General features: G+C 41.0%; 1 protein-coding gene across 1 annotated transcript in view; it reads left to right on the top strand.

The window, feature by feature from the left end:
* The window catches only part of ST8SIA6 (ST8 alpha-N-acetyl-neuraminide alpha-2,8-sialyltransferase 6), a 135,389-nt gene that overhangs the window by 54,990 nt on the left and 59,758 nt on the right, over window positions 1–20,641 (top strand). Inside the window, exon 3 of the mRNA XM_036889034.2 lies at window positions 6,232–6,321. Coding sequence (XP_036744929.2) covers window positions 6,232–6,321 — 90 coding nt within the window. The remainder of the gene's footprint in view (window positions 1–6,231; window positions 6,322–20,641) is intronic.

Below are 20,641 nucleotides of genomic sequence, written 5' to 3' on the forward strand. Positions count from 1 at the left end.
TTGATGGAGGTCATGGAAGGTCTTTGAGCAGGGAAATGATATGATCAAATGTACACACAAGACAATGCACCTTGGGTGAGGTGGGAGCAGAAAGGAAAAGAGGTTGGTTGAGATGTTTCGAGAAAAAAGGTAGACTGAGAAGGTGAGAGACCTGGAGTGAGTGCTGGGGGATGCTGTCATGGAAGACCACCAGGTACTTTAAAGGAACAGACAGAAAAAGAACCATGGAAACCCCAGCACTTATCTGAGAAAGAACCTGCAATAATAGCACCTTAGAATCCGAGGTAGAAGAACACAGAGCGAGGCATCCACGGTCCAGGTACTACGGGTGGGTAAAGTCAGGAGACCAAAATACCCCCTGAATTTTGATGCTTTCCAAGAATGGCCTGGCAGATTTGTAGGAAAAGAAAAGGGACAGAAGTGGGTTGCAATTTGAGGGAGAGGCAAGGCAGTGGGTAGAGGAAAATACCAGAATTAGTTGTTTTGTTTTTGACTTTGAGATGGTAGAGAAATGAGTGTGAGGAGAAAAAGACAAAGGAAGGGAGAGAGTGAAGATTCAGTGCAGAGAAAAAGGAAGGGATGGGTATGGGTCTTCGAAGAGACAGGGAGAGATGGGATGACAGGCAGATTGTCGTTTTGTAAGAGGAGAGACATTTCTTTCTTTTAGATGGAAAGTAATGACAGCTAATGACCACACCTGGCAATGGCATTATTCTCTGAAATAGGAAACCTGAGTAAATGAGAAGTCAGGAGGGCAAAGAATGGTGACTATGTTCCCTTGGAGCAGCCACCAAGGGAAGGAAGATGGAGACATGGTGACACATAATGTAATTGTCAAGGTGTGCAGAAGGCTTAGCAAGTTGGACACCATGAATTTATCAAGGCACCAGCCCACCTACCTTTGTTTTTCTTTTTCAGAGGTCAGGGATCAGGCATGGGAATGTAGTATGCCAGGGGCTGTCTTGCACTATTATTGCAGATTTTCAAGGTGGAAGTGACAGAATGTTAAGGGAGCAAGAAATTAAGAGTGCTGTCAAGGTGCTGCATGTGCTGCTAAAGAGCAGAGAGGCAATCTCTCCATAGTGACGGGTGAGCAGTGATGGTGATCTTATCATGGAGCAGTGAAACAGCACTGGCAGGACACTTGGAGCCATTTCAGCTCTCCGATCTGGGACACTTCAAGGGCTGATTTTCCCACCACATCCTAGTACAGCTCCGGGAGGGTAGCCATTGTCTCTCCCATGACTTGTCTTGGGAACACTCTCGACTGTATCATTAGCAAATCATATACGGACTGGTCCTTTTCTCCTCCTTAGCTAATTCTGGTAGGGAGTTTTCCAAAATGGCTTTCACCAGAAAATTAAGAGAATTGAAGTTAAAAAATCACAGAGTTGACAGAAACAGAATTCTTATGTTAAGTCCATAGGTGTCTGGACCTATAGTTTTTGGTTATTAGAGCTTATCTGGAAGCCCTCCTGAGTCCTGTGCTTTTTCACTCCCAAGACCCAGCTTCTGATACCATCAAGCTAAGTTAGTTTTGGAGGTGGAGGTGGGGAGAGTCCCTCTCCACTGATACCCTGGGCTTCTGCCTGAATGTGAGCTCCTGGCAGGGGCTATGATGAGCTGCATCTCTGTAGCTTCCTTCGCCATGTCAGGTTCCCTTTGGCATGCAATCCTTTCTGAGGCCATTCTAGCCTGACCCCAGAGAACCCTTTCTGGGGTTACAGGCTCACACTTGTCTTGTGACAGGGTCTTGATCGCCAGGTTGCCTCTAATTTCAGGTCCCTGGAATTCCTTCTTGCACCTCGATCCGTTAATCTGTGTCCTCTTTGACTTGTCTGAGCGACGTCCCAGATCAGAAATCAGGGAGTATTTATCTAACGCCATCATCTGTGGTGGTTGCTAGCCTCTCAAAAAGGATCTGTCCATGCGGTTTGTCCTCTCCAATTCAGAACTGAGGTTTCTTCTTTCCTCTCTCAAGAGCAAGTAGTTCCCTCATGGTCCTCAAGAGCTCAAGTCCAGAGAACATCTGATTCTCACGTATTTGCACAACAGAGATGAGTGACCATCTAGCCTTCTCATTGCCTCCCACTTCTCCTGGGACTCCTTGCATCTCTTGTGGAGTCAAGTCTTCCAGCATCTAAAACATGGCAGCTGTACTGTTAATTTGCTCTTCTGTCCCTTTGAATAACAAACATTGTTGAGAATGGCATGAGCTAGGAAACTTGTTTAAGGAGCTGTAAAAGGGGCTGAGCAGATGGAGTTTATGGATTCTGCATGTGAGCATTTTAACATTTTCCTAGGAAGGTTTTAATGACATTAGATGAAAAAGAAGAGAACTATGAAGACTCTTCAAATGCAAAGGAACAGGAGAGAAACAGAAAGCCAAGAGAACCCCGGGGGCATCCCTTCCTGTTTCTTGCCCTGTGAAGTGACTCCCCATGGAGGAGAGGGCTCCAACCCCTGGGGTAATGACAGTGACCACTTTGAGGAAACAATATGATGATACATTTAGGAAAATAAGAATACAACATTTATTTAGTGACTTCTGTGTACCAGGTGTGTTTGTATGCATTTCATGTCATCTCTTGTCTTAGTCTGTCTAGGCTGCTTTAACAGACAAAATACAACAGACTGAGTGGCTTGTAAACAATGGAAATATGTATTTCTCACAGTTCTGGAGGCTGGAAGTCCAAGATCTTGGCATCTGCAGATCTGGTGTCTGACAAAGGCCCCCTTCCTCATAGTGGCCCTCCTCTCGCTGTGTCTTCACATGCAGAAGGGGACTTGGAAGCTGTCTTGAGACAATTTGATAATGGCACTGACCCACTCATGAGGGCTCCCCCCTCATGCCTTCATCCCCTCCCAAAGGCCCCAGGTCCTCATACCATTACCTTGGGGGTTAGGATTTCAACATACAAATTTTGTGGGATGGGCATTGGAGACACAAGTATTCAATCTATAGCATCCCCATAACTACTTTATTAAGTAAAGATTTTAAAAAGTAAGCCCTTAAATTCAAAGATTTAGATCAGAGGGTGGAGCCCAGATTCGAAGCTGGCCCTGTGGACACCTAAGACCCCATTTTTTCCCATGACTTCATTCTCTCCTCTCCACTTTCCCTCACATACTCTCATTGCTTTCCATGGGTCTTCAGTGATTTTAGTTGGGCAAGACTGTTTTGACTTTTTATTAATGAAGATACTCTCCGATTTAAGGAAAGTCAAGTGACACTAAGTCCTATTGGTGCCCGCTTGTCACAGTCCACAACTCAGTGTTGTGGAGCCATCGTTGAGACAGGGACCGTGGGTTTAGGCAGAGTAGGGTGAGGGCCTCCGGAGAAAAAGCAGAGCAAGATAATTACCATCAGAACAATGTAACAGTGTGCAAAGAAGTCCCTATTGAAACTCTGTGTTAAGCATTATGCAAAGTCAGAGTCACACTAATTCTCTAGGGTAAAGATACCAGACTAGGAATATAGACATCTTCAGTGAGATTAGGTAAAGCTCAAAAGGCCAGCAGCAACTTGACCTGGAATGTTTGAGTTTTCTGCAGATAAAGAGAAGTGTCTCAGCATAACCTGTGACTTCACTGTATCAGTTTAGATCATGACACTAAAATTTACCTTAGCCTGCTAAAAGGCCCAGCTTATTTTAACCTTACCTATGTGCTGTATTTCCTTCTCTGATCCTAAGTAATCTGCAACCTAGGAAAAAGACTAATTTAATAAACAAGCCCAACTATAAACAGCCTAAGAAGTTAAGAAGTACGATTCTTAACACACTTCAGCAAACAGGCAACAACCCAGCCTACCTTGGGGGCAGGGTAGGCAGTCTTAATTGACGTGCTCTAGGAGGGAAACTGCTATCTTGAGAAAGAACCAGAGCAGGAAACTTCTTCTATTACTCATCAAAAATGAGCATTCTGGGACCACTCAACAAGTCTGCACCCCTAGCCCTTTACCCCCATTCCTGAAAATCCGCAACCACACATACAACCCCTAGACGATGAGCCAACCACGGACTCTCCTGTCCCCTCCTAGCGTGAGCTGGGAGCTCTGTCCTCTCACTTTATCTCTAAATAAAAGCCTGTACCTTGCTCTCCTACCTTGAGTGTTTGTGAAGCTCATTCTTCGGCTTCGTGAACAAGAACCCTGGCATCATCATGATTCACAGCACTGCTGTCTGACTGATACACTTCATTAACGGTGCTGCCTGAATAAAATACATAACAAATTGGAAAAAAACAAATCCTTGGAAAGTATGATAATACTTTCAGAAAGCACAGGTTAGCCTTGTAGTCAGAAGGAGGGCAAAGGGGGAAGGAGGTGGGAGGGGTAGAAAAATCACATCAGGATAAAGAGGGATTGTGGGAGCTCATTGTGTACATTGTGTACAGTTGTTTTCAGAACATTTCTGAGAAAGGTTGGGGAATTAATTATGAATCTGTCTTATTTATATCTTTACGCTTATACCTCCTGCTTCTTCACCTCCCATATTCAGTTTATCATAAGGACCTGTCAGTCTTACCAGACTGTTCTCAAACTGTCAGCTTCTGACTCCCACTTTGTAATCAGGTTGGGCAGATGACTAGCTCTGTCTGGGTGAAAGCATTCAGCACTTTCTTCTGCCACAGCAGTTACGGAAGCAGGGTGAAGTGGGGATCCACAAGTCTGAGGCAATCTGGATCCCCAAACCATGGGAGCTCAGTGGCCTTAGAAAGCAGATGTGAAGTGGGCATTTACCAAGCATGTCATTTAAGACCTTTATTATATATGGCAACTGCAAGGTGGGTGTTGTTTGATGTCATATCACAGTCTGCTCTATCCTGACTAGTAAAAGCAAGTGGTCCTCATCTCTCCTGAAACCCTGCATTTTCTTCATTTCATTTCTCTGCATAGTGAATCTCTTAAAACCCATATCAGGTCACATCATTCCCCTGCTTCCCCTTGTTATTAGGATAAATTTTACACATGGCTTACCAAGCCTGCATGCCCTTCCCCCTACTTACTGCTACAGGCAACCTTTAGCCTTTCAGCCTTGAAGCCCACCTTCCTTTTTCTGGTTCCTCAAATATTCTGGCTGCTGCTCAATCTGGGCCTTTGCACACATTTTCCTCTCTGCCTAGAACCTTTACCCCACTTCCCAAAGGTCATCCAGGTCACTTAGGTTATTCTTGGGATCACCACGTAAATGACACTGTCTTAGAAAGCCCCCTCACTAAGCAGGGGTCTGCCTGCTACACTCTGCTATGGCACCCATTACTGTCTTAATGATCCTACTCATAGCTCATAATTCTCTATAATTTGTGTGGTTTTTCATTTGATAACTGTCTTTCTCCCTAGCCAGACTGCAAGCTCCCTAGGGAAAGGGACTGTGTTTGTCTTACCTCAGTATCCTCAGCATCCTGTGCCTGGCCCCCAGCCCAGACTAGGCTCCCAGCAGATATTTTCAGGATGATTAAATGAATGTGTTAACAGTGAGCTGGAGTTACACGCATATGTTTGAAGTCCAAGAGAAGTGATTTGAGCATTTGCTTTGTCAGACTTTGTATCAAGTGGTTTACATTGTTTTCTCCGTCATGTGTATGCTGACAGTAACACTATAAGGCAAAGACTAGAGGTGCAGAAACTATCGTCCAGAGTGGTTAAATGCATGCGTGTGTCCACCTGGCTTGTTAGGCTGCCTGACTCCATAAGCCAGTCCCTTAACTTGCTTTTGACTTTTTTAATTTTGACAAGAAAATTTCAGTTTACTGAGTTCATAAAACAATAGCAACCAGCCCTTATATTACAGCTATTATAATAAATCAAAGGCCAGATTTACCCCATGTTCTTTTTAGAGAATATTAGTGACCTCCTAGGTCTGCATGCTTCTTACCAGAGACAGCAGCCATTAAAAACAGCCTGTATGCATATACAGTGATCAGAATTGTTCAGTAACTTCTTCATTTTAAATACTAACTCCAAAATATGAAAACCTGAAAATACAGTCTTCCATAAAGAGTTCTTTTCTGTTGGACTTTACAGTGTAAAGTGTAAACTTTTTTTTTTAATTTAGACCTATCAGAAGTGAAAATATTAATTTCCTTTTCCATGGAGAAATCCAATAATAGAATGAAAATCAGACTTCATTTGGGCACACTTTATCAATTAAATCTGATTTTTGCTAACAGTGTCTTAGAAGCTCTCATTTTAAGTCAATCTTTTTTAAAATCTCTTTCATGAAACAGCCCATATCTGAATGAGAACACGCTCCAGCTGACAGAGAGATGCAAAGATCTGCAAGATGGATTTGAGGCTTTATCTAACAAAACAAAATGGTAAGTTCCACTCTTGACATTAAATTTAATTTTAAAATAAGGTGTTTTATATTCAAAATGTTTCACAGCATATTTGAAATCATTTGGAAGGAAAGATGTTGTTCACACTCAGGCGTTACCTTGGGCTCTAAGAAGTTCCTGTGGGTAAGGATGATGGATGAGGGGCCAGCAGGGTAGACCAAATGTTTCTTCTGTGTAAACAACCTCACAGATGTCCCTGAGAGACCTCACCTACCATGCTGGGCCAGGGTGGGCCCTGGCAGTTGGGGCTCAATTTATCTGTCCCTCAATTCATATCCACTAAAAACTCCAGGTACTGTTACTAGCTAAACTTCTATAGACCCTCAGTCTTTTTGAGAAGCCCATGGCCATTCTGGACCCTGTCCTAGGAAAACGCACACTTGTATTGAATTGCTTGCAATCCCAAAAGGTTAATGGATTTACCTCCAGTCCAGCTGTGGATCACCCTCAACTTAGCCCCACCCGTTTCCACACCTGTATTTTAGAGGGCTCCTCGCACAGTCTTCAAACTGGGAAAAGGGGAGATCTCAAAGCTCCGAGCTTCATGTGTACAAAAGTCACTGGTGCCCTGAGAGTCTGAAGGGGGGCAGTGCCCTCATGGTACCTGGGAGAAGCAGAGTGTGACCATGCTGCGCGAAGGATGTGCATGTGGGTGGGGCTGGGGTTACCTGCAGTCTTCCTTGGAGGAACTAATCTGAGCTGCGTTTTGCTGTGCACCTGCCTGACCAAGTCAGAAGACTGCATTAACAAGTACACCAGATGTGCCCATGCCATTCTCATGCAAGAGAGACTGGTAGTCTTCCCTCCTCCACAGTTTTTTCTTTCTCTTCCTAATAAATAGTCTCCCCCTTTTTCCTCTCCCTCCCTCCCTTCCTCCCTTCTTTGCATGCCTGCTTGCTTCCTTCCTCACACACACACACACACACACACTCTCTCTCTCTCTCTCTCTCTCTCTCTCTTGCTCTTTTCATTTAAAAAATAGTGTTTGGGGGAGGAAGGAGTTAAAGCAGCCTCCTAAAATCCATTAGCTCCCTTCCCTGGAGGTGTGGGAGGAGGATCTGGGAGAAAAGAAGCCAAGGTCAGTCTATCTCTTTTCAAGTGTACCTCTGGGTAACACACTCATGATACAGCTCATCAGGAGAGCTTATCCACCAACTCTCCCTAGCAGGCTGATCCCTGGCTGAGGTGTTGCTTAGATTAAATGGAACCTCGGATCCATGAAGCAGGTCTCCCTAGAGAGGGGCACCAGGGTATCCCAACTCTCTGGATATAAAAGGGAAATGTCTTATAGTTTAAATGTTTCTTCTGTGTAAGCAACCCCACAGATATCCCTTAGAGACCTCACCTACCATTCTGGGCCAGGGATGCCTGTCTGGTGCAGGACCCAGGCAGTCCCCTTGATGCCCCATGCCTCTCTGCTTTATCTGAGCGTCTTGACTGCCTGGATCCTTGATATTATTAGGAAAGCCTGATACTGGGTGGGATCTCTGATTTGAGTTAATCTGGTTTGACAATTCAATCTTACATGTTAGCTGAGCTCATTACAAAAGGATAGCTCTATTAAAATTTTTGTTTTCTTTCCCTTATGTTGTAACTGATGGGCCCTAACCTTCCCAGAGAAATCCTCTGTGCTGCAGTGTTCCTTCCATTGCCACACCCAGGTCACCTCCCTCCCTTCATCACAGTTGAGTCTGTGCACTTTGGTCTGGGAGGCCGACATCATCAGTAGGCTCCTTGCTCATTTGCCATTGGGTTTTCTTTGGATTTAATCCAGAAGGGAGCACTAGAAAGAGATCAGAAAAGAGGATGAAGGAAAAAAGGCTTTCTTTTGTGATGCTGGTACAGGTTAACTACATCCTTACCTAAAGGGAGATACAGCATCCTAAATGAAGGCTGTGACTTTTGTTAAATCGCTCTCTCTCTTTCATGTTACTTCCTCCACTGGAAGCTTCAGCTTAGGGATAAGCTGTTAGTAGCCCCCTGGTATTGTCCTTGGGTTTCTCTATATCCAGCCCATGCCTTTGGGAAAAGTCTCTTCTTTCAACTCTTTTTAAATGGCACAATTTGCACAAACCATCATCCTGCCTGGACCCCTCGCTTACCAGAGATTGGGTAGAACAAACTCTTGCAGATGCTTTTCTCCTCCTGTGATAAATTCATTAAAATTTGGGGTGGTCTTAAAGTAGCCCATGCATTAGAGATGGCATCATACCTCTGTTTTGGTCACGTTGGAACCGCTGTTTTGTTTGCTGTTCGTTGGGTGTGTGAGTGTTACAAGGCTCTTTCTGAAACATTTCCTGAGGGATTCGAATTCCAGTCCTGAAGCACTCTCCATGCAACAGGCATATGGCGCAATGACACATGAAAAGTCAAACTTGGACAGATTGGTCCTTGCTCCACTGTACCCTGTGGCAGGCTGGTTATACTCCTTGCCCAACGTGAGAATTAGCATGCGTAGGTTGGCCTTTGATTCTCCACGTCTCTCTCTGATGTGAACTATTTGGCTCTCCAAAGTAACAAAGTCCTCAATGTAAGAATGAACCATAGCTGTACATTGGAGCAAAGTACTTAAGTCAGCATGGGGGAGAATTCGTTACTCATGGAAGATGTTTTTTCCAAGGCAAAGAATTTTACAACTCTTTTATGTACATCAACAAAAATGGCTAGCTGCAGTATGCTAATGAGGATGCCTGTGCATATGCTCCTGTGTTTGCTCTCACAGTTTTCTGTTGTTTTGAATTTGGTGCTAAGACCTTTTCTCAGCTAATCTTTAGGGGGATGACTTTCCATTATTTTTCTGTTAGCTCATGTGATTAGCCTGCACTGGTATTTCTCTTTGGCAAAGGTCTAGAGAGAGCAGGCCATTGAATTGCCCATTGTCATGAAAGTGTTATTTTGCACACAGGAGACTAATTTTTTTGCTTGTATTGTCTATTGTCAGAAATTGTGTGTTCTGCCCTCAGTGTTATTACGGACTTACAGGGGACAGTCAGGAAAGCCATTTTCAGTGTGTGAATGATAAAGAGTAATTTCATTTTCTTAGAAATAATTATTTAGCTCTGTGTTCTAAAGACTTAGAATTTTTTCCTTCTTTGGCCAGTTTGTCCCTTTCAGGCTGTAAAATAGAGTCTAGGAAGGAGTTGCAGTGGGAGGAAAACAGTGCTCTTTTCCTTACTGGTCTTCACTATATTTTTGAGTAAAAGAAAATTAAACAGTTGCCATTGGAGGACCAGTGGGATAGGGGACTATGTATCATAATTCTCTATTCTCTAAGACTACGAGCTCCACTGGCTGCGGCACCCACCTGCCGCCGCCTTGCTGAGACAGGTGGGGTGAGCCCTGGCAGCACCATCCTGCTACTTCGGTAAAGCCTGAGAGGCCGGGTGCTGTAGCACGCCCCCACTACCTGGCTGGGGCAGGCCGTTGGTCACTGCATTTCTCCAGCTCCGTAGCTGAAGTCGTGGAGTGTGGGCAGTTGCAGCACTCGACTGCTCCCTGCCTGGGGCTGCCTGGCACCAGCAGCTGTGGCATTCTCCCTCTGCCTGCCTAAAGCTCATACACACACATACAGACAAGGCACTTTCCCGCTGTATTCCTAAAGCCAGCAGGTATGAACAGTCAAAATGGTTTCCTTCTGCTCCTTTCTGACACCAGCAAGTATGCCTTGCTCTCTACACTTCCCAGCTGCCTGGATAAAGCCACAGTCCACACTGGGGATGCCCCTTGAGCACCTAGCCCTGGTGGCCAAGGGGGCTGGAATTCCTGAACTCTATAGGAATGTAACATCAGAAAGATAGTTCTTGGCAGACCATCACCTCAAGGGCACTGCACACATGCATACTGAAACACAACCCCAGTCATCCTGTGAGAAAGTTCTATTTACTTAGCCCAGAGCTTCATCCTGAGGGACAGGCTTCAGATTCCCATTCATCTAGAGGCCAAGAAGTCACTCTCAGGAGACTGTCCTTGTGCACCCCCTTGGCCTTGCTACAACTCAACAATAGCTTCAAAAAGGAGTCTATACTCTTGTCTAGAGCCCATGTTTGTGATTGCCTCCCAGGGGACACCTCCAGATCACCTGGTCTGGCTAGCAGGGATGACAGTTGCAGCCCCCTAGGACTATATATATCGACATATTTTAAAAGCTGCTGCTTGAGGGTCTGGCTTCCAATCAGCCTGAAGCTAGTGCTAAATGAGATTCCTCACCTTGGAACACTGGAAGGTCTTGGCATACCTTCAACAACAAGGACATGTCAAGAGTAAATCAGGTGGTTTAGCCAATAACAAAGGTTTGAGAGATAAGCAAGAGGTAGGGGAACTATAAATGGAAATATTTGCTACCTATACAAGGCCACCCCTTCAGGACTGAGAGAGGCAGCTGCTTTACCTAATATCTAAAAATAAACAGAGAGTTAATCAAAATGAGATGACAGAGAAATATGTTCCAAGTAAAATAGTAAGACAAAACCTTGGAAAAAGACTTTAATGATGTGAAGTTTTAAAAGACTTTAATCAGTAATCAACTGGATTAAAAGTAAACCTACCTGATAAAGAATTCAAAATAACGGTCATAAAGATGCTCACTGAACTTCGGAGAAGGAAGGATGAACACAGTGAGAACTTTCACAAAGAGATAAGAAATATAAAACACTACCAAACAGGAGTTACAGACTTAAGAACATAATAACTGAACTGAAAAGTACACTAGAGGGGTTCAATCGCAGACTGGATGAAGCAGGACAAATCGACGGACTTCATATAGAGAAGCAAAAAGAAGAAAGAATTTTTAAAAATGAGGATAGCTTAAGGGGTCTATGGGACAACATTAATTGGAATAACATTCACATCATAGGGGTCCCAGAAGAAGAAGAGAGAAAGAGCCAGGAGACTTATTTGAAGAAATAAGTGTTACCTGGAGAAGGAAGCAGACATTGAGGTCCAGGAAAACCAGAAGATGAACCCAGAGAGATCCACACCAAGACATATTATATTTATAATGTTGAAGATTAAGGATAAAGAAAGAATCTTTAAAGCAACAAGAGAAAAACAAGTTGTTACCTACAGAAGAAACCCCATAAAGCTATTAGCAGATTTTTCAGCAGAAATTTTCTAGGCCAGGGAGTGGCATGATGTATTCAAAGTGCTGAAAGGAAAAAGAATTCCAACCAAGAATATTCCACCTAGAAAGTTTATCACTCAGAATTGAAGGGGGGCTAAAGAGTTTTCCAGACAAATAAAAGCTAAAGAAGTTTATCACCACTAAACTAGCCTTAAAGAAATGTTAAAGGGACTTCTTTAAAGTGAAAAGAAATGGTACTAATTATAATAAGGAAACATATGAAATTACAAATCTTCTGGAAAAGGCAAATATTTAGTAAATGTAGTGGTTCACTTTTAAAGCTCCTATGAAGGCTAAAAGACAAAAGTAGTAAAATTTAAACTACAATAATTAGTTAAGGGGTACATAAAATAAAAAGATATAAAACATAACATCGAAACCATAAAGTGTGGCTAGAGTGTAAAGTTTTAAAATGCATTGCAATTTAAGTAACTATCAATGTAAAATAGACAATTATATACACATGATGATTAGTGGGGCTGAACAATAAAGACAGGCAGAACACTCAGGAGGCTGAGATTCTAGCTGCTTGTGGAGAACAGGCACACTCTACTGGCCCCCTGAGACAAAAGCAAAGCAGGCAGTTTGAACGACTTCCCAACAAGAGAGGGGCCCTAGAGGGGTGAGGCTTAGACAAAGTTTGCTGCTCAGGAGAAAGGGCAGGTGAACTATACCTCCCCTGCCCACCCTTGGCCCAACAGGTTGGGAACTCCCAGCAGCCCAGATACTCCATCCCCCTTACTGGCAATGCAGCCCAGAGGCTCCTCCCTGCAGCACGTGGCCTGGGGATGGCCCACTTGGCCTGGCAATGGTGTCAGACTTAGCTGCCAGGTAGGCAGAGGGAGACCCTCCCAGCTTTCTTGGCCCTGTTTTGGCCCAGCCATGGAACTGCCTGTGGAATCCAGCCCTGGGAACTTCTTCCTCCCGGGGGGCACCAGATCCCATGCAATGGATCTGGGAAGACACACACACCAGCCTGCACACCCCATTAACATTGCAGCCCTCACCACTGCTGCAGCCCAGGCAGAGGATGACCCTGCCCACAGCCCCTCCAGCACAGATATCTGTGCTGATCACAAAGGCACAGCTGAAGCAAAGAGCCCACCTGAAATCAGATCACTGCAAGCCAAACTGCTCCCTGCCCACTGCACACTAACAGCTGGGGCTCCCTAGCTGGAAAGTAAAGTGTCTTGAGCTTCTGTGCACTAGAGGGTGCCTCTTTTCATAAAGCTATTACTCCACAGGAAACACAGAAAATGAGGGGACAGAGCATTTTGTTCCAAACAAAACTACAAGACAGAACACCAGAAAGAGGGCTTAATGAAACTGAAATCACAAATCTTCTTAATAAATATTTCAAAGTAAAAGTCATAAACATGCTCATGGATCTACAGAAAAATATTCAAGATCTCAGGGAGGACCTCAACAAAAAGACAGACTGCATGCAAAAGAGTCACTCAGAGCTGAAGGATACAGTATATGAAATGAAACATACAATGGAGGGATTTAATAGCAGGTTTTCACAAGTAAATGATATGGAAATTAGGGAGCAAGAAAACAATGAAGCCAAAAAACAGAGAGATAAAGGATCTCTAGGAATGAAAGAATAATAAGAGAGCTTTGTGACAAATCCAAATGGAACAGTATTTGCATAATAGGGGTACCAGAAGGAGAAGAGAAAGACAAAGGGATAGAAAGGCTGTTAGAGGAAATAATTGTTGAAAACTTTTCCAATCTGGGGAAAGAAATAGACACTTAGGTCATGGAAGTTCAGAGAGCCGTTAACAAAAGGAACCCCAGGAAGACAACCTCAACACATATAGTAATTACAGTGGCAAAGATCAAGGACAAAGAGAGAGTCTTGAAAGCAGCCAGAGAGAGAAAAAAATATTATTTATAAAGGAAACCCCATCTGGCTTATCAGCAGACTTCTCAGAAGAAACTTTACAGGCTAGAATGGGGTGGCATGATATATTTAATATAATGAAATAAAAGGAACTCCAACCAAGAATCCTCTACCTGGCAAGATTATTATTTAAACTTGAAGCAGGGATTAAACAATTTTCAGATAAAAATTGAAGGAAATCACCACCACTAAGCCAGACCTACAGGATATGTTAAAGAGGCTGCTGTAGATGCAAATGTGCCTAAGGCTAAATAACTGTCACCAGTGAAAATAAACCCACAGTAAAGGTGGTAGGCCAACTAATTACCAAGCAGGTATGAAATTAAAGCAACTACTCCCAAAATAAATCAAGGGATACACTAAAAGTGCAGAATATGACACCTAATATATAAAGTGTGGAGGAGGAAGAATAAGAAGGTGGGGTGAAGTACCTCCAAATTGTATTTGAAATAGAGAAATCAGTAGTTTAAGGTAGACTATTAGTAAGAAGCTATCCTTGAATCTTTGGTAACCAAAAATCTAAAGCTTATAATATGCACACACACACACACACACACACACACACACACACACACACACACACAGAAGAAAGAAAGAAAATCTCATCCAACACTAAAAAAAAAAACTATCGAATAATAAGAGAGGAAAAAAGGAACAGAGAGGAGATATAAATAACCAGAAAACAATAAAATGGCAATAAGTACATATTTATCAATAATCACCTTAAATGTAAATGGACTGAATGCACCAATCAAAAGACATAGAGTGGCAGACTGGATAAACAAACAAGCGCCATCTTCATGCTGCCTACAAGAGGCTCATTTCAGACCCAAAGACATACATAGACTAAAAGTGAAGGAATAAAAAAGATAGTTCATCAAATAATAGGGAGAAAAAAGCAGCAGTAGCAATACTGATATCAGACAAAATTGATTTCAAAACAAAGAGAGCAACAAGAGACAAAGAAGGACAATACATAATGATAAAGGGGTCAGTCCAACAAAAAGATTTAACCATTATAAATATCTATGTACCCAATATAGAAGCACCTAAATATGTGAAACAAATACTAAAGGGGGACATAGAGTACAACACATTCATTTTTATGAGACTTCAATGCATCAGTCACCCCAAAAGATAAATCAACTAGACAGAAAATAAGTAAGGAGGCACTGAACAGTATATTAGATCAGATATACCTAACAGATATGTACAGAACATTCCACCCAAATGCAGCAGGATACACATTCTTCTCAAGTGTACATGGAACATTTTCCAGAATAGATTACATATAGGCCACAGATCAATAAATTTAAAAAGATTGAAATAGTATCAAGCAGCTTCTCAGACTACAAGGGTACAAAACTAGAAATAAATTACACAAAGAAAAAAAATCTTACAAACACATGGAGGCTAAACAACATGCTACTAAATAATCAGAGAATCAATGACCAAATACAGACATCAACCAATACCTGGAGACAAAGGAAAACAACAGCTCAACAGCCCCAAACCTGTGGGATGCAGTGAAGGCAGTTCTAAGAGGAAGTACATAGCAATACAGGCTTACCTCAAGAAACAGGAACAATCCCAAATAAACAGTCTAAATTCACAATTAAAGAAACTAGGAAAAGAAGAACAAATGAAGCCCAAAGTCAGTAGAAGGAGGGACAAAATAAAGATAAGAGCAGAAATAAATAAAATTGAGAAGACAATAGAAAAAGCAATGAAAACAGGACCTGGTTCTTTGAGAAAATAAACAAAATAGATAAACCCCTAGCCAGACTTATCAAGAGCAAAATAGAGTGTACACACATAAACAAAATCAGAAACAAAAATGGAATAATCACAGTGGACACTGCAGAAATACAAATAATTATTAGAGAATACTATGAAAAATTATATGCCAATAAATTGGACAACCTAGAAGAAATGAACAACTTTCTAGAAAAATACAGCCTTCAAAGATTGACCAAGGAAGAAACAGAAAATCTGAACAACCCAATTACCAATCAAGTTGGTAATAAAAAACGACCTAAAAACAAAACTCCTAGTCCAGATGGCTTTACAGCTGAATTTTATCAAACATTTAAAGAGGAGCTAATACCCATCCCTCTTAAAGTATTCCAAAAAGTAGAAGAGGAGGAAATACTTCCAAACTCATTCTATGAGGCCAATATCACTCTAATACCAAAACCAGACAAAGACACCAAACAAAAAATTATTGACCAACATCTTAAAAGCACATAGATGCAAAAATCCTCAACAAATATTAGCAAACCTAATTCAAAAATACATTAAAAAGATCATCCATCATGGCCGAATGGGATTTATTTCAGGGATGCAAGGATGGTACAATATTCATAAATCAATATCATACATCACATCAACAGAAAGGACAAAAATCACACGATCATCTCAATAGATGCTGAAAAAGCATTTGACAAAATTCAACACCCATTCGTGATAAAAACTTAACAAAGTGAGTATAGAGGGTACATACCTCAATATAATAAAGGCCATATATGACAAACCCACAGCCAACTGGACTCACAACATCATACTTAATAGTGAAAAGCTAAGAGCTTTTCCTCTAAGATCAGGAACAAGACAAGAATGCCCACTCTCACCACTTTTATTCAGCATAGTACTGGAGGTCCTAACCGTGGCAGTTGGATAACACCAAGAAATAAAAGGCAATCCTTACCAGATTGGTAAGGAAGTAGTTAAACTGTTACTATTTGCAGATGACATGGTATTATACACAGAAAACCCTAATGACTCCACCAAAAAACTATTAGAACTAATAATAATTGAATTCAGCAAAGTTGCAGGATACAAAATTAATGCACAGAAATCTGTTCCTATATACTAACAATGAATTCACAGAAATCAGGAAAACAACTCCATTTACAATTGTATCAAAAAGAATAAAATACCTGGGAATAAATCTAACCAAGAGGGTGAAAGACCTTTACTCTGAAAACTGTAAGACACTCATGAGAGAAATTAAAGAAGACACCAATAAATGGAAATTTATTCTGTGCTCATGCATAGGAAGAATTAATATTGTCAAGATGGCCATACTACCCAAAGCAATTTACAGATTCAATGCAATCCCTATCAAATACCAACAGCATTCTTCAATGAATTAGAAGAAATAGTTCTAAAATTATTTGGAACCACAAAAGACCCCTAATAGCCAAAGCAATTCTGAGAAAGAAGAACAAAGCTGGGGGGATTATGCTTCCTGACTTCAAGTTCTAGTACAAAGCCACAGTAATCAAAACAATTTGATACTGGCACAGGAACAGATCCATAGATAATGGACAAAACAGAGAGCCAGAAATAAACCAATGCATATATGGTCAATTAATATATGACAAAGGAGACATGAATATACAATGGGGAAAGACAACCACTTCAACAACTGGTGGTGGCAAAACTGGACAGTTACATGCAAGAGGTTATTGTAACTGGATTGTTGTCTAACTTCATAAAGAAAAGTAAACTCAAAATGGATAAAAAACCTGAATGTAAGTTATGAAACCATGAAACTCTTAGATGAAAACATAGGCAAAAATCTCTTGAATATAAACACAAGCAACTTTTTCCTGGACACATCTCCTCGGGCAAGGGAAACAAAATCAGAAGTGTACAAGTGGAACTACCTCAAACTGCAAACTTCTGTACAGCAAAGGACACCATCAGCAGAACAAAAAGGCATCCTATAGTATGGAAGAATATGTTCATAAGTGATTTATCCAATAAGGGGTTAACATTCAAAATATATAAAGAACATATGCCTCAACACTCAAAACACAAATAACCTAATTAAGGATTCGGTGGAGGACCTGAACAGACCCTTCTCCAAAGAAGAAATACAGATGACCAACAGGCACCTGAAAAGATGCTCCACATTACTAATCATCAGGGAAATGCAAATTAAAACCACAAAAAGATATCACCTCACACCAGTTAGGATGGCCACTATCCAAAGGACAAGAAATAAAAATTGCTGGCAAGGATGAGGAGAAATGGGAATTCTTCTACACTGTTGGTGGGAATGAAAATTGGTGCAACTTTGTGGAAAACAGTATGGAGGTCCCTCAAAAAACTAAAAATAGAAATACCATTTGACCCAGTAATTCCACTCCTAGGAACTTACCCAAAGAAAACAAGATCCCTTATTTGAAAGGACATATGCACCCTTATGTTTATCACTGCACTATTTCCAGTAGCCAAGATATGGAAGCAACCTAAGTGTCCATCAATAGATGAATGGATAAAGAAGAAGTGGTACATATATACAATGGAATGTTACTCAGCCATAAAATGAAAAGAAATCATCCCATTTGCAACAACATGAATGGATCTGGAGGACATTGTGCTTAGTGAAATAAGCCAGGCAGAGAAAGGCAAATGTCAAATGATTTCACTTATTTGTGGAAAGCAAAACAGAAGGAACAAAATAGCAGTAGAGTCATAGACACTGAGAAGGGACGAGTGGTTACCAAAGGTCATGGTTGGAGAGGGTGGGGGATGAAGGGGAAGAGCATTAAGGGGCACAGTGATTCATAATCACAACAAGGGCTGGTCATGGTGACAGAAGTACAGCACAGTGGATACAGTTAATGATTCTGCAATATCTGACTATGTTGACAGACAGTGGCCGCACTGGAGGGGGTGATGAGAACTTGATAATAAGCATAAATGTTGAACCACTGTGTTGTGTATTTGAAACCAACATAAGATTGTATGTCAGTGATACTTTAATAAAAAAATTACTTTAAATGTAGGAGTAAATTTTCCAATCAAAAGACATAGAGCGGCTGAATGGAAAAAAAAAACCAAACAGACACATCTATATGCTGCCTGTGAGAGAATCATATTAGAAGTAAGGACACACACAGACTGAAAGTAAAGGAGTAGAAAAAGATATTTCATGCAAATGAAAATGAAGAGAAATCTGGGGTAACTATATTCGCATCAGAAAAATAGACTTTAAAAAAAGACTGTAACAAAAGACAAAGAGGCACTATGTAGTAAGAAATACAAATCCAGCAAGAAGATATTACATTTATAAATGTCTGTACACCTAACATAGGAGCACCAAAATATATAAAGCAATAGTTACACACTTAAAGGGAGCAATTGATAGCAATACAATAAAAGTAGGGGATTTTGTCACCCCACTTATATCAGTGGAGAGATCCAGACAGAAACTTAACAAGGAAACATTGGCCTTAAACACCACATTAGACCAGGTGGACTTAACAGAACATTCCACTCTGAAAGCAGCAGAGTACACATTCTCCTCAAGTACTTATGGATCATACTCCAGAATAGATAAGATAGCACATTAGGTTTCAAAACAAGTCTTAATTAAATTCAAGAAGATTGGCATCATGTCAAGCATATTTTCTGACTGCAGTGATATAAAACTGGAAATCAATTATAAAAAGAAGACCAGAAAAAAATGGCAAATCTAAAGAGATTAATCAACACGTTACTAAATAACTACTGGGTCACAGAAGAAATCAAAGGAGAAATAAAAAAATAGCTAGAGATAAATGGCAATAGAAATTCAACATACCAATAACTATAGGATAAAGCAAAAGCAGTTCTAAAAGGGAAATTCCTAGGATAAATGCCTACATTGAGAAAGAAAAAAAATCTCAAATAAAGAATCTAACTTTATACCTCAGTGAACTACAAAAAGAAAATAAATGAAGCCCAATGTTAGTAGAAGGAAGTAAATAATAAAAATCAGAGTGGAAGTAAATGCAATAGTCTACAAAGACAGTAGAAAAGATTAATGAAACTAAGCTGTTTCTTTGAAAATATAAGCAGAATAGACAAACCTTTAGCTAGACTGATCAAGAAAAAAAAAAGAGAGGGCTCAAATACATTCACTTCTATTCACACTGCATTGGCTGGAATTGGCCCACCTAGGTGTTTGGGTCACGTAACTGGTTTTGGCCAGTAGAATATGAGTGGATTTGGCATATGTCAGTGTTAGGGGATGTAGTGCCTGAATGGGCAGCTGGTCACTGTAACAGGTGTATGGTTAGAAAGGAAGCACCAGTCAGTCACCATTGAACTGATACTTCAGCTGTGTATATATTAAATAGCTCTACCATTGTCATCATTCTGTTGATTAAAGACCTCAAAGCTGTTCTTAAAGGTGAAAAAAACATTTTTAAAAAAAACCAGCCATCTCTTAACATCTTTTGAACACTTGAGTAATTTAAATAGTGTCTTTAGTCAAAGGGGAGATACAGAGATCTTCTCAGGAACAGGGTGGAAGGCACTCCCCTATAACTTCCTGCACAGTCACTAAGGTGTGAAAGATTCACTTGTATTCAGATAGCCTTTTGGGGGGTAAGGTCCAGTTGTCAGGATTACGATTTGGAGCACTGCAGTGTATAGGCTAGGTTGGGTTGAACCATGCGCTTCTGGGCGAGTGTGTGTGCTTGATGTGCTGTTACGCACAGTACCATTTAAAATGACTGAGAACAACAGAATTTTCTGAAAGGTGTTATCTTAATGAAGTACCATGAAGATGCTAGTTAGAAGGCTCCTTTTTTTGCAGGGTGAAAGGCAAAGTGAATTGAAGACTGACCCTAAATGTTCTTCAGTATTTATCATCTTGGAGAGCACAACATGACCTGAATTGCAGTTTGAAAAGAAGGGGTATAAATTATGGCAGATCAAACTTCAACAAACCTGTCTTTGCATTGACATATCACTTGACAGCCTGCTAACAAAGCAAATCTTCCTAAGTTTCAAGTTGTCTGTCAGGAAAAATGATTTTTGGTCATATACAAGATTTTGTTGGCATAGAATGATATATGACTTATTTCTACTCAACTTTAAATCTGTGGTGCTTTCATTGCTCCTTAAAGTGATACCATACTTCCATCTGTCTTCTTACCTCTACCCTTTCACATGCTTTTTCTGGTCAGCTTTTAAGGACTCTAAAATCTAGCTTTCTTTCCTTTCCTTGGGTTAGAGGTCAGAAAGAGTAAACACAAAACAGCCATTCATAACAACACGGTACACTCTAAATATCGGGAAATTTCTCTTGGTAACCAAAGCAGTGGCTGTGTTTGCTGATAAAATTTTAAGTTAGGGCAGATCAGCTAATATTGAGGCTATGATAAAAGTCTTTGAAGCTTTTTTTGCATTTATACCAAAACAGAAGTTATGTCAAGTCTGTTAAAAGTTAGTTTAACCATCATTCTGTATTCACAGAGTACATGAGAAATAAA

Source organism: Manis pentadactyla, chromosome 3 (genome assembly GCF_030020395.1).
Source record: "Manis pentadactyla isolate mManPen7 chromosome 3, mManPen7.hap1, whole genome shotgun sequence".
NCBI lineage: Eukaryota > Metazoa > Chordata > Mammalia > Pholidota > Manidae > Manis > Manis pentadactyla.